This window comes from Cetorhinus maximus, chromosome 29 (genome assembly GCF_964194155.1).
Source record: "Cetorhinus maximus chromosome 29, sCetMax3.hap1.1, whole genome shotgun sequence".
NCBI lineage: Eukaryota > Metazoa > Chordata > Chondrichthyes > Lamniformes > Cetorhinidae > Cetorhinus > Cetorhinus maximus.
Genome location: NC_135907.1, coordinates 223,537 through 237,499, shown reverse-complemented (window position 1 = coordinate 237,499; position 13,963 = coordinate 223,537). Strand labels below are relative to the sequence as shown.

Here is a 13,963-nt window from a genome sequence, read left to right as displayed (position 1 = left end):
CTGTCCCATCAGAACCTTTATCCTGTCCCATCAGAACCTTTATCCTGTCCCATCAGAGCCTTCATACTGTCCCATCAGAGTCTATATCCTGTCCCATCAGAACCTTTATCCTGTTCCATCAGAGCCTTTATCCTGTCCCATCAGAGCCTTCATCCTATCCCATCAGAGTCTATATCCTGTCCCATCAGAATCTTTATCCTGTCCCATCAGAGTCTATATCCTGTCCCATCAGAGCCTTTACCCGTCCCATCAGAGCCTATATCCTGTCCCATCAGAGCCTTTTTTCTGTCCCATCAGAGTCTACATCCTGTCCCATCAGAACCTTTATCCTGTCCCATCAGAGTCTATATCCTGTCCCATCAGAGCCTTTACCCTGTCCCATCAGATCCTTTATCCTGTCCCATCATAGAATTTATCCTGTCTTATCAGAGCCTTTACCCTGTCCCATCAGAGCCTTTACTCTGTCCCATCAGAGACTTTATCCTGTCCCATCAGAGCCTTTTTTCTGTCCCATCAGAGCCTTTATCCTATCCCAGCAGAGCCTTTATCCTGTCCGAACCGGTCCTGTCCCATTAGAGCCTTTATCCTATCCCATCAGGTCCTGTCCCATCAGGTCCCGTCCCATCAGAGCCTTAACCCAGCCCCATCAGAGCCTTAACCCTGTCCCTTCGGAGCCTTTACCCTGTCCCATCAGAGCCTTTACTCTGTCCCATCAGAGCCTTTACCCTGTCCCATCAGAGCCTTTACTCTGTCCCAACAGAGCCTTTACCCTGTCCCATCAGAGCCTTTACCCTGTCCCATCAGATCCTTTATCCTGTCCCATCATAGAATTTATCCTGTCTTATCAGAGCCTTTACCCTGTCCCATCAGAGCCTTTACTCTGTCCCATCAGAGCCTTTACTCTGTCCCATCAGAGCCTTTATCCTGTCGCATCAGAGCCTTTATCCTGTCCCATCAGTGCCTTTACCCTGTCCCATCAGAGCCTTTACTCTGTCCCAACAGAGCGTTTACCCTGTCCCATCAGCCCCAGTCCCATCAGAGCCTTTATCCTGTCCAATCAGAGCCTTTACCCTGCCTCATCAGGTCCTGTCCCATCAGAGCCTTCATCCTGTCCCATTAGAGCCTTTACCCTGCCCCATCAGAGCCTTTACCCTGTCCCATCAGAGTCTCAACCCTGTCCCATCAGAGCCTTTATCCTGTCCCATCAGAGCCTTTATCCTGTCTCATCAGAGCCTCAACCCTGTCCCATCAGAGCCTTTATCCTGTCCCATCAGAGCCTTAGCCCTCTCCCATCAGAGCCTTAACCCAGTCACTTCAGAGCCTCAAACCTGTCCCATCATAGCCTTTACCCTGTCCTTCAGAGTCTTTACCCTGTCCCATCAGAGCCTCAACCCTGTCCCATCAGAGCCTTTATCCTGTCCCATCAGAGCCTTTATCCTGTCTCATCAGAGCCTCAACCCTGTCCCATCAGAGCCTTTATCCTGTCCCATCAGAGCCTTAGCCCTCTCCCATCAGAGCCTTAACCCAGTCACATCAGAGCCTCAAACCTGTCCCATCATAGCCTTTACCCTGTCCTTCAGAGTCTTTACTCTGTCCCATCAGAGTCTCCCCCTGCTCTCTCTCAGGTACTGAGTTTCTGTCATTTGCTGTTTCTGTTTTACATTTTTTTTTAGCCTAATCTTCCGGAATTGTGATATTAATTGGGCTTCAGTTGTTTGCTTTTAACAGGATAACATTTTCCAAATTGAATGAAGCTGTTTATTTGCTCCGTGTTTACTGGTGAACAGGTCAGGATTCTGAGCTCTGGGTAGCACAGGACTCCAGGTTCTGAACCTGCCTGGGGTAGAGTTTCCACATTGGGAGCAAACCAGGTGCAAATCTCAGCCACAATATTACCCATTTTGCCAAGTGCTTCTTTTCCTCAAAACACATTTTTTGCTCAAACATATTTGATTAATGTAAAATCTGTCTTGAACGAGCACAGTCAGGCCACGTTTTAAAATGTCACTTTTTAAAAGACGTTTAGCTGTTAAAGAATGTTCCTTAATATATTTAAGAGTGGTAACTCGGTGCCAGTGATTAGTGGAACTGAAAAGGGTTTATCACAAAAGAGAAACATTTTTAAAATAATGTCAATCCACCACCTGTGAGCAGTACAATTTAAATGACTATTAAAAAATATGCAGAATCATTTTCTAGTTTCAATTGAGGTACAGCAACCAGTTGTAGGTATATTAAAATATATATATTCAAACATGCCTCATCATATTTTTGTGCCCAGAAGAATCAGCTTAATTTTTAGAGACACCTCCAAACGAACCCAATTAGTTTAGTCTCCCATTTTCTTTTATTCATTCACGGGATGTGGGCGTCACTGGCTGGGCCAGCATTTATTGCCCATCCCTAGTTGCCCTTGAGAAGGTGGTAGGTGAGCTGCCTTCTTGAACTGCTGCAGTCCATGTGGTGTAGGTACACCCACAGTGCTGTTAGGGAGAGAGTTCCAGGATTTGACCCCAGTGACAGTGAAGGAACGGCGATATATTTCCAAGTCAGGATGGTGAGTGGCTTGGAGGGGAACTTCCAGGTGGTGGTGTTCCCATCTATCTGCTGCCCTTGTCCTTTTAGATGGTAGCGAGAAGAATGGTGATCAATTTGTCCTCGGGTGACATGGGTTTTGTGAAGAGGTGGTGGGTGTATTCTACTGAAGTACTTTTTAAACTGGTTGAAAAGGTAATAGAAACTTGAGTTCTGCTGAATATAATTTACGTGTAAAATTCTGCAAGCTTTTGAGTAGATTTTGCGGATTTCGGCCAATTGCGCTAAACCCAGCCTTTAGCTAATTGTGTGTGTCATTGTTTAATAAGGAATGCTGTACGCTTTGATTAAAGAAAGCGTGGGTGGGTGATAGGAAATAGTCTTCATCCTCTGAAATGTATGGAAACATAATTTTTAAAACAATAATTGATTATTTTACTGCACTATAACAGATTTATTACCTCCGCTTATTAATGCCATGATGATGTTTTGAAGGTATCAGTTCATAAACATTCATGTTCTCTGTGGATATACATGTTTATTTTGACACCCTGGGCAGAATTCTTCCCCCATTGAGGGGGGTGGGGAAGTTGATGGGCGGGCGTGTGCAGCTTCCGATCGGCACCCCCGATCGGGTCCGCGCCGCCATTTTACGTGGGTGGGCCAGTTAAGGCCCGCCCAGCGTGATGTCCGCAGGGAAGCGCTGTGCACTCTCTGGGCGGGCGGAGGGGGAATGTCTAAACCCGAGAGTGCGCTCTCTCGGGCATGAGCACGAAATAGTGCACTCATCTCTCTGAGGCAAAGTGCTGCCTCAGGGAAATCGCCTCTACTTTCAAAAATATTAAAAATAGAAAAAGAATTTCCCTTCCATGTCCCCTCATGTGACAATGTCACATGATTTGGGACATGTTCATAATTTCCAAAAAAACTTTATTAAAATTTTTACAAACCGACATGAAACCTCATCCTGCCGCTGGATGAGGTTTTGTGTTATTTCTATTTGCCGCCGGGTCTCCTGGTCTGCTCACCGAGCTTAAGGTCGATCGGGCAGGTCCATTAATTACTTTAATTGATCGGTCAACGGCCTCAATTGGCCAGTGACAGGTCGGTGGGCCCACAGCTGACTTTTCTGCACCCCCGCCTACCGGAAAATGTAAATGGGGCGCGGCGGTGAGGTCGGGAGTTCCGCCTGACATCATCCTGCGTCATTTTACACCTCGGCGAGCAGACCCCACCCCCTGCTCACCGACAGTAAAATTCTGCCCCCCCGTTTCTCCCTGTTCTTAAAATGAGAAGATTCCCTGTGTCTCGAGACGCATGTAGCAGACAGAGCTAGTGCTTTGTCTTTCTCCGAGCTTGTTTCTTCTGGATCAGGTCATAGCCTCGAGGCCCAGATGCTATCGCTTGAAGCGTGTCACTCCACATCAAGCATGAATGACCCGCAATCTCTCCCTTTTTTAACCACCTGCCATTGGCGTGCGTTATAAGGATTTTCAGGCTGATAGTCAACCTGTTTGGCCGCGTTATAAACACACCTTCCTTGGCCATCAAGTCCTGGGGTGGGACTCGAACCCGGAGCTTTTGCCTCAGAGGCAGCGTCACTACCCACTGCACCACAAGACCTCCAATAGCCTGCATCATCCTCGATAATATATTTCAGTCTCCCTTGGGTACAAAATTCAACGTTATTAAATTCTTGAATAAGAATCAGTCATAGTGACATCGCCTACTCTGCAGTACTGTATCTAACACCCAGAGGGCTGAGTTCTTACTTCACAGACCCGCTGGGAGCAGGAGGGTCAGAAAGACAAGGGAAAACCAGAGTCAGGATTCTGCTGCCTGGTGTGGAGAATCCAACAGTGTGACGGTGACGCCACAGGTCAGTTCCAGCCTGGCAGGGGAACTGACCCTGGTTAGGTCCAGACGCTGGAGTTAAACGGTGAGGAGGGGGGGGGGAAATCTCAGAGTGGGAGAGGGGGAATCATTCAGCCATGGGGAGTGGGGGGATCGATTAGGAGGGATGGCTGATCGAGAGGCTGCGAATCTCAGCATTCCAGAGAGGAGCTGAGTGGGGGTAGTTGGGGTGGAATCCAAGGCTTCAAGGGCAGGTCTGAGAGGGGTAAGATTAGAGAGGAAGGGGGTGGGGGATTTCAAAGACCTCATGGGGAAGGTTGGGGGATTGGTGGGGGTGGCAGAGGGGCTGGTGCTTGAGGATAGGGATTCCTCAGACAAGGATGCTGTTGCAGGAGCTCGGAGTAGAGGCACTGACCTGCTGGATCCACCCAGTCCTCACCTGGATCTAGCCAGGGAAAACGGGCCAGTCAGAGTTGAAGCTGAAAAGCTGAATGACAGTGAAGCCTGCAGCTTCATTATCCGATTTCAAATACCAGCCCTATTCCTTGGTGCCTGGCCTGCCCTCCCTGTCCAGCCTCAGAGGTGGGCGGGTTAGAGGACACTGCTCTGGCTCAGGAGCCAGATTTTTAGACTTAAACCCGCCCATTTCTTAGATTAAATTCCCACAATGCGTGAAGAATCTTACACGACAGGGGGAGTCTGGCTGCTATTCTGCAGCAACATTCATACCTCCTGCAGATCAATTCCTCACTTCTACACTGTCTCATTATCGCCTCCTGCTGTCTTGCGCCACCCTCACATCTGTCCTCCTGATTTGACCCTATCACACATCTCCATTTTGTTTCTCCCCCCCCCCACCCCCCCCCTCACCCTTAACCTTTTACCTGTCTCTGTTCTTGTTTTAAAGTTGTTCACCTCAAACACCTTGCGGTTCTGATGAAAGGTCAGCAATCCGAACTGTTAACTCTGTTTCTCTCCCCACAGGCGCCGACTGACCTGCTGAATAGTTCCAGCATTTTCTGTTTTGGTTTCCTGCATCTGCAAGTGTTTTGTTTTTATCTTGAGGTCTAGTGGGGTTGTTATTTTCTGTTTTAATCCCATTTCACCCTCTTACGAATCTTCCTTATTTCAATCCATCAGGTCGGGTTCTCACATTGACAGGGAACCAGGAGTCAACAAATAGGAGTGCAACCCCCAGAGAGGTAAGGAAGAAATGACTTGTAACAACAATAGTTTGCATTTATATAGCTTCTTGCCGCGTCCCCTGGACATTTGGTGGTGGTGTGTTATAGTTCACTTAGGGAGCTGTGGTAGCCTGCACTTTTACACACATGTTGCAGTCTGGAGCTGTGGATAGTGATGGTTTCTATCACACGGCTGACCAGGAATCTCTCCCACTCTTACCGCCTGCCATTGGCGTGTGTTAGAAGGAGCTACAGGCTGATTGTCGACCTGTTTGGCTGTATTATGAACTTGCCTTCCTCCGGCCATTAACCCAGAGCTTTTGGCTCAGAGGCAGTGACACTACCCACTGAACCACGAGACCTCCTTTCCCATCTAATGCATTACTTTGGAATTGCAGCCAATTGTTGTTAAAGCCACCAATTTGCACACAGCAAGACCCCACAAATGAACGTGTGACCAAATAATGACTGTCTTAATAATTGCTTCATTGTCATGTTTTTAACAATCACTGTGGAACAGCAATGCACAGGTTAGCAGCAGGTTAGGAGTGTGTCCCTGAGACTGGTACATTCTGGCATCGATAACATTGACATGTCAGTCAGCCCACTCAGGCAGAAATCGGAATTAATACCACCGGAAACCATAGCTATCACTATATTTGCACCAATAAAATTGTTTTTTTTAATTTTGTATTTTAGTAGCATACTTAAAAAAAGCCTGTAGTTTATCACCATAAAGTCATAGTGTAATAATCATAAACTGTTTAATAAAACAAGTTCTGCCGGCTTCATTTGATTGAAATTTCTCACTCTAACCATGACTTTGATGTTAGGAGAGAGTAACTGGGTGGAGATTTAACATTTTTGAATGTTAGTAAATCTGGATAAAGACCTAAGGCCAGAATTTGCCAGCCCCATTGGCGTCGGACCTCATGACGAGCAGGGTGAGGGTACAAGATGCTGAGAAGGCTAAAAATCGGCTTCACGCTGTTGTGAAACAGTTTGCGATCATCTGCTCCACTGTCAAAATCGCTGGAATCTTCTCCCGCACACTGAATCATCCGGACACATCACACCGATGTGTTTCACAACTGTACATCAGCGACATGCACCTGGTGAGCTGCACTTCACTCAGGACTGAGGTCTGTTTGTCCACCTTGCTTCGGGCAGCACTCGTGGTCATCAGCGCCAGGCTTCACAGGCAGCACCACATCACCTTTAGGGGAGCTCAGGGGCAGGTCTCTACCTACCAGAGCAGCTGTAAGGCTGCAGGACTGGGGCTTGCTTGGGGAAGGGGGAAATGTAGCCTCAGGCAAGGGAAGAGGCTGCAAGGCGAGGGCTGTACTGGGAAGGGGTGTGTGTGGGGGGGGCACATGTTGACCTGTGCAAGCGGACTCGAGATGGGGAGGACTGAGGAGGCAGTCTCCAGAGGAGGTGAGGCCAGATGGAGAGGTGAGGGTGTGTGTGTGAGAGCGAGTGGTGATGTCCCTTGAGCTGGCAGTGAGTGAGATGCCAGTGAATGTGTGATGGGCTTGTGAGTGTGTGAGTTGAGATTGATGAGATGGTTGCCTTACCTCTCAGAGGTACCCCCTCTTTTTGAAATCTTGAACTCTTACGCAATGACTTTACAATAATAAAACTATGTTTTTTTTAAATATGCTACTAAAATACAAAGTTAAAGAAAACAATTTTATGTCTAAAAGCAGAAATAACAGCCCTGATATTTATGGGGAGAAAGTGGGGCAGGACTTTGGGGGGTGGGGGAGGATTGCATTACTTTTGGGAAAAATTTGTCCTGCTGAATTTAAGCCCCCTGCCCCCAATCCCGTCACTTTCTGTGTCCAAGGTTTTCCTCTCATCCTCACCCCTCCGCTTTAAACAGTGGAAAACCACAAGCCAGCAAGTACAAGAGGAGAAACTCTGACCTCTGCGCACACTTACCCTAACTTCCTATTTCGTCCCTGTTAAGTAACTGATGCTCATCTGCTTCTTTATCCAGAATCGTCCAGAGAAAGAGATCCATTATTCCGCTGTGAATTTATCTCCAGTAACTAATCTGAAACGAAGTGCAGCGTGTGAAATGGTGTATGCGGAGGTCAGGCGGGAAGCCCTGTAAAGAATGCTCAACATCAACCAGTTCTGCACTGAAGAACAATCAATGTGACTGAAAACAGAACAGAATGAAAGCATTTCGCCAATGTTACTGCATTTTTCAAGGTCTTAACGTTATCTTGGCAGAGGTTAGAATGATGCTGAACTGGGGTTGCTTTACTGACTAGGAAATGCTGAAGACCCTGTGATGTCTCCGATGGTAGGTGCAGGGCTGTATATGAACTGGTTCATTCAGGCCAAGCAAAGCCTCCAGTTCCAATCCTCAACTTGTACTGGGTGGGGCTTTGGCAGCCCAAGGACTGGTCCCAGCATTCCTGGACTGTGGGGGGAGAAAGATCAGGCAACCGTTCCCACTCCTAATTGCTATCTGGTCATTCTTACTGGAAGGTACCTGCTCTCAATGTCAATTGGAGCACGAGACTTGGCTTGAACATTTCCTGACAGTCAAATAGCTTTTGAGAATCTGCTACTTTTAACCTCCCGCATGCAACAAGCCGTTTGGTTCAGGGACTGCCTGGCAGTATCTGGTGCCCAACCATGGGGGCATGGGGTAGATTTTTGACTCACCACCTTGGGTGGATTCTACAGCGGGCAACACATCACCAATGCCAGCTTCAACCCTGAGTGGTAAACTGAAAATCTACCCCGCTCGCTTCACCCAGCAAGGAACAACACCTTCACCCAGCAAGGAACAACACCTTCACCCAGCAAGGAACAACACCTTCACCCAGCAAGGAACAACACCTTCACCCAGCAAGGAACAACACCTTCAGCTGTGGAGAAAATGAAAGAATGCAGAAAAAAACAATTGGTCAGAAAATGTGACGATGTAGGAAGAATGAGTGTTCGGTTTTAATTTTATTTGGGAAGGATCATTTGAAGAAGTTTGTAAAGTTAAAATCACTTAAACAAACCGAGGAATTTTCTATCTATATATATATCTTTTTTTTAAAAAAAGTTCAGAAACATATTTTGGTTACTTATTCATTAGTTTAATATTATAGGATGTACAGCTGTGAAATTTGATTGGAGCTATACAGTAGATTGTGTCCTGAGTAAAATAAATCATATTGATACTTTGGGTGTTAAGTACTTGTTCTTCATGGTCGTGGAGATGGGAGGAAGGGAATCGATGTTCAGATTCCAACACTCTCAGTGGGAACTGTTTTTTTATTCGTTCATGCGATGTGGGTGAGGTTGGCAAGGCGAGCATCTGTTGCCCTTGAGAAGGTGATGGTGAGCTGCCTTCTTGAACCACAGCAGTCCATGTGGTATAGGTACAGGGAGGGAGGGAGAGAGCTCCAGGATTTTGACCCAGCAACAGTGAAGGAACGGTGATATATTTCCAAGGATTGTGAGTGACTTGGAGGGGAACTTGTGGTGTTCCCATGAGCCTGCTGCCCTTGTCCTTCTAGATGGCAGTGGTCGTGGGTTTGGAAGGTGCTGTCTAAGGAGCATGGTGAATTCCTACAATGCATCTTGTAGATGGTACACACTGCTGCTACTGTGCATCAGTGGTGAAGGGAGTGAATGTTTGTGGATGTGGTACCAATCAAGTGGGCTGCTTTGTCCTGGACGGTGTCAAGCTTCTTGAGTGTTGTGGGAGCTGCACTCATCCAGGCAAGTGGGGAGTATCCATCACGCTCCTGACTTGTGCCTTGTAGATGGTGGACAGGCTTTGGGGAGTCAGGAGGTGAGTTACTTGTCGTAGGGTTCCCAGCCTCTGACCTGCTCCTGTAGCCACAGTATTTATATGACTAGTCCAGTTCAGTTTCTGGTCAATGATAACCCCCAGGATGTTGATAGTAGGGGATTCAGTGATGGCAATGCCGTTGAACATCAAGGGGCAATGGTTGGATTCTCTCTTGTTGGGGATGGTCATTGTCTGACACTTGTGTGGTGTGAATGTTACTTGCCATTTGTCAGCCCAAGCCTGGATATTGTCCAGGTCTTGCTGCATTTGGACATGGACTGCTTCAGGACCTGAGGAGTCGCGAATGGTGCTGAACATTGTGCAATCATCAGTGAACATCCCCACTTGTGGCCTTATGATGGAAGGAAGGTCATTAATGAAGCAGCTAAAGATGTTTGGGCCGAGGACACAACCCTGAGGATCTCCTGCAGTGATGTCCTGGAGCTGAGATGATTGACCTCCAACAACCACAACCATCTTCCTTTGTGCTCGGTATGACTCCAACCAGTGGAGAGTTTTCCTCCTGATTCCCATTGACTCCAGCTTTGCCAGGGTTCCTTGATGCCACACTCGGTCAAATGCTGCCTTGATATCAAGGGTAGTCACTCTCACCTCATTGCTGGAGTTCAGCTCTTTTATCCATGTTTGAACCAAGGCTGTAATGAGGTCAGGGGCTGAGTGGCCCTGGCAGAACCCAAACTGGGCATCAGTGAGCAGGTTATTGCAAAGCAAGTGCCGCTTGAAAGCACTGTTGATGACCCCTTCCATTACTTTACTGATGATGGAGAATAGATTGATGGGATGGTAATTGGCCGGGTTGGATTTGTCCTGCTTTTTGTGTACAGGACATACCTGGGCAATTTTCCACATAGCCAGGTAGATGTCAGTGTTGTAGCCGTACTGGAACAGCTTGGCTAGGGGCGCGGCAAGTTCTGGAGTACAAGTCTTCAGTACTATTGCCGGAATATTGTCAGGGCCCATAGCCTTTGCAGTATCCAGTGCCTTCAGCCGTTTCTTGATATCACGTGGAGTGAATCGAATTGGCTGAAAACTGGCGTCTGTGATGCTGGGGACCTCCGGAGGAGACTGAGATGGATCGGCACTTCTGGCTGGAGATTGTAGCAAATGCTTCAGCCTTATCTTTTGCACTGATGTGCTGGGCTCCTCCATCATTGAGGATGAGGATATTTGTGGAGCCTCCTCCTCCAGTGAGTGTTTTGTTGTCCACCGCCATTCACGACTGGATGTGGCAGGACTGCAGAGCTTAGATCTGATCCGTTGGTTGTGGGATCGCTTAGCCCTGTCTATCTCTTGCTGCTTATGCTGTTTGGCACGCAAGTAATCCTGTGTTATAGCTTCACCAGATTGACACCTCATTTTTAGGGATGCCTGGTGCTGCTCCTGGCATGCCCTCCTGCACTCTCCATTGAACCAGGGTTGATCCCCTGGCTTGATGGTAATGCTAGAGTGGGGGATATGCTGGGCCATGAGGTTACAGATTGTGTTCAAGTACAATTCTGCTGCTGCTGATGGCCCACAGCGCCTCATGGATGCCTAGTCTTGAGTTACTAGACTTGTTTGAAATCTATCCCATTTAGCACGGTGGTAGTGCCACACAACACGATGAAGGGTATCCTCAGTGTGAAGCCAGGGCTTTGTCTCCACAAGGACTGTGCGGTGGTCACTCCTACCGATACTGTCATTGACAGATGTATTTGTGGCAGGTACGTTGGTGAGGATGAGGTCAAGTATGTTTTTCCCTTTTGTTGGTTCCCTCACCACCTGCCTCAGACCCAGTCTAGCAGCTATGTCATTTAGGACTTGGCCAGCTCGGTCAGTTGTGATGCTACCGAGCCACACTTGAAGTCTCCCACCCAGAGTACATTCTGCGCCTTTGCCACCCTCAGTGCTTCCTCCAAGTGGTGTTCCAAATGGAGGAGCACTGATTCATCAGCTGAGGGAGGGCAGTACGTGGTGATCAGAAGGAGGTTTCCTTGCCCATGTTTGACCTGATGCCATGAGACTTCATGGGGTCCAGAGTCAATGTTGAGGACTCCCAGGGCAACTCCCTCCCGACTGTATACCGCTGTGCTGTCACCTCTGCTGGGCCTGTTCTCCTGATGGGACAGGACATACCCAGGGATGGTGATGGTGGTGTCTGGGGCATCATCTGTCAGGTATGATTCCGTGAGGATGACTGTTAGGTCCCCAGATTTTAGTGAGGAGGACCTTGCAGGGTCGATAGGGCTGCGATTGCCATTGTCGTTTCCGGTGCCTAGGTCAATGTCCGGTTTTGTTCCTTTTTTGTGACTTTGTAGCGGCTTGTTACAACTGAGTGGCTTTCTAGGCCATTTCAGAGGGCATTTAAGAGTCAACTACATTGCTGTGGGTCTGGAGCCAGACCAGGTAAGGACGACAGATTTCCTTCCCCAAAGGACATTAGTGAACCAGATGGGTTTTTACAACAATCGACAATGGTTTCATGGTCATCATTAGACTTTTAATTCTGCTGCCCTTGTCCTTCTAGGTGGTAGAGGTCATGGGTTTGGAAGGTGCTGTCAAAGGAGCCTTGGTGAGTTGCTGCAGTGTATCTTGTAGATGGTGCACGCTGCTGCTACTGTGCATTGGTGGTGGAGGGGGTGAATGTTGAAGGTGGTGGATGTGGTGCCAATCAAGCGGCTGCTTTGTCCTGGATAGTGTCGAGCTTCTTGAGTGTTGTTGGAGCTGCACTCATCCAGGCAAGTGAGGAGTATTCCATCACACTCCTGACTGGTGCCTTGTAGATGGTGGACAAGCTTTGGGAAGTCAGGAGGTGAGTTACTTGCCACAGTCTTTGAAGCAAGTACCTCATCTCCTGCTTCTTATACATCTGCCTAAATTAAGATGGACACTGAAAAATTATCCTAAGAGGCATTGCCTGTTAGTCCAGCACAGGTACCCCATACTGACCAGTTTAGTCAGCATTGAAACTGGAGTTTCCCCAGTTGCACTGGCTTTTTTGGCACAATTCAATTAGAATCGACGAAATAAGCACTAAAGATCGTGGATTTTCAAACACTTTACTACATTCGGATGCAAATCAAGTTTCCACAATCTTTTGCATTAGTTTAAAAATCATTGTGCTCGAAACCAGACCCACCCACAAAACTGGCTACATCCCCAGGAAGATTCAAACGCCACTGGGACTTTCCACTAATTGTGCTTGTTTACAGGCGTTTTGATGGCATTCTCAACATTAAGTTGGCTCTTTTAGGTGCAAGGACACCACTGGACACATTTTAAAAGCTTTTGAATATATATATATATATATTTTAATTTGCTAGGGAACTGACGACCACAACCCACTATAATTAGTAAATGGGTCTGTGTGTTTTTAAAGTCATTTTGAGTCGAAGGTTGGTTGATTTACAGGTGATGGTTTCATAGTGAGAATCCCATTTTCAGTTGAATTAAACTGCACCAAGTTACTGCTCTTTAATAATCAAGGAATATTTTTAAAGCAAATTTTTGTCTTTGAGAAGTTATGTTTGAAACACCCAATTGTATTGGTTCGAGGCAGATTTTATTCAGTATGCAAATGAACTTGAGCAAAAAACCCTAAGGGAAAGAATTCCGACGCAATATTGGGGGCAGTTTGCACATAGATTGCTCCACACACACACAAAGCCTCTCTGTCATGGCAAAACTTGGCAGACGAGCCCAGAAACCCTCAGTCCCTCCCCGGACACATTCCTGTTTTCAAGGGGAGGGACTGGAGTTGGGCCGGAGTTCACACGTGTGCAGTTTATGGAGGCAGCTGAACATTCAAATCATCAGCTGCCTCCACTGACGTGGGGTTTTGGTGGACCAGGAGTATAAAACCCAGAGTGTGCAGATTAGAGCAGGTAACAGCTGGTCTGAACTTGATGGATTCGCTAGGAGAGGTATGATATCCCTTTGGATATGGTCCCGGGACACCTTTGGGAGTGGTAAGACACATAAGAAATAGGAGTAGGCCATTCGGCCCCTCAAGCCTGCCCTGCCATTCAATAAGATCATGGCTGATCTGTCCCAGGCCTCAACTCCTCTTTCGTGCCAGCTCCTCATAGCCCTCAATTCCCCGATATTTCAAAAATCTATCTACCTCCTCTTTAAATACTCAGTGATCTAGCCTCCACAACTCTCGGGGATAGAGAATTCCAGACATTCACTACTCTCTGAGAGAAGAAATTCCTTCGCATCTCAGTTTTAAATCTGTAACTATGTCCCCTAGTTCGAGATTCCCCCACTAGTGGAAATATCTTCTCACCATCTACCCTGTCAAGCCCCCTCAGAATCTTGGTTATTTCAATAAGATCACTCCTCATTCTTCTAAACCCTAATGAATAAAGGCCTAACCTGTTTAGCTGTTTTTGTTAAGTCAACCCCTTCATCCCAGGAATCAGCCTAGTGAATCTCTTTTGAACTGCCTCCAATGCCAGTATATCCTTTCTTAAATACGGGGACCAAAACTGTACACTGTACTCCAGGTGCGGCCTCACCAACATCCTGAACAGTTGTAACAAGATTTCCCTATTTTTAAGCTCCAACTGCCTAGCAATACAGA

At 47.3% G+C, this 13,963-nt stretch overlaps 1 protein-coding gene across 1 annotated transcript in view; it reads left to right on the top strand.

Annotated features, from left to right (window-relative positions):
* Nucleotides 1-8,766, top strand: part of LOC144669537 (uncharacterized) — a 37,341-nt gene extending 28,575 nt beyond the window's left edge. The window contains exons 4-5 of the mRNA XM_078532010.1: nt 5,530-5,591; nt 7,573-8,766. Of these exons, the coding sequence (XP_078388136.1) occupies nt 5,530-5,547 (18 nt within the window). The 3' untranslated portion in view covers nt 5,548-5,591; nt 7,573-8,766. The remainder of the gene's footprint in view (nt 1-5,529; nt 5,592-7,572) is intronic.
* The last annotated feature ends 5,197 nt before the right edge of the window (nt 8,767-13,963 follow it).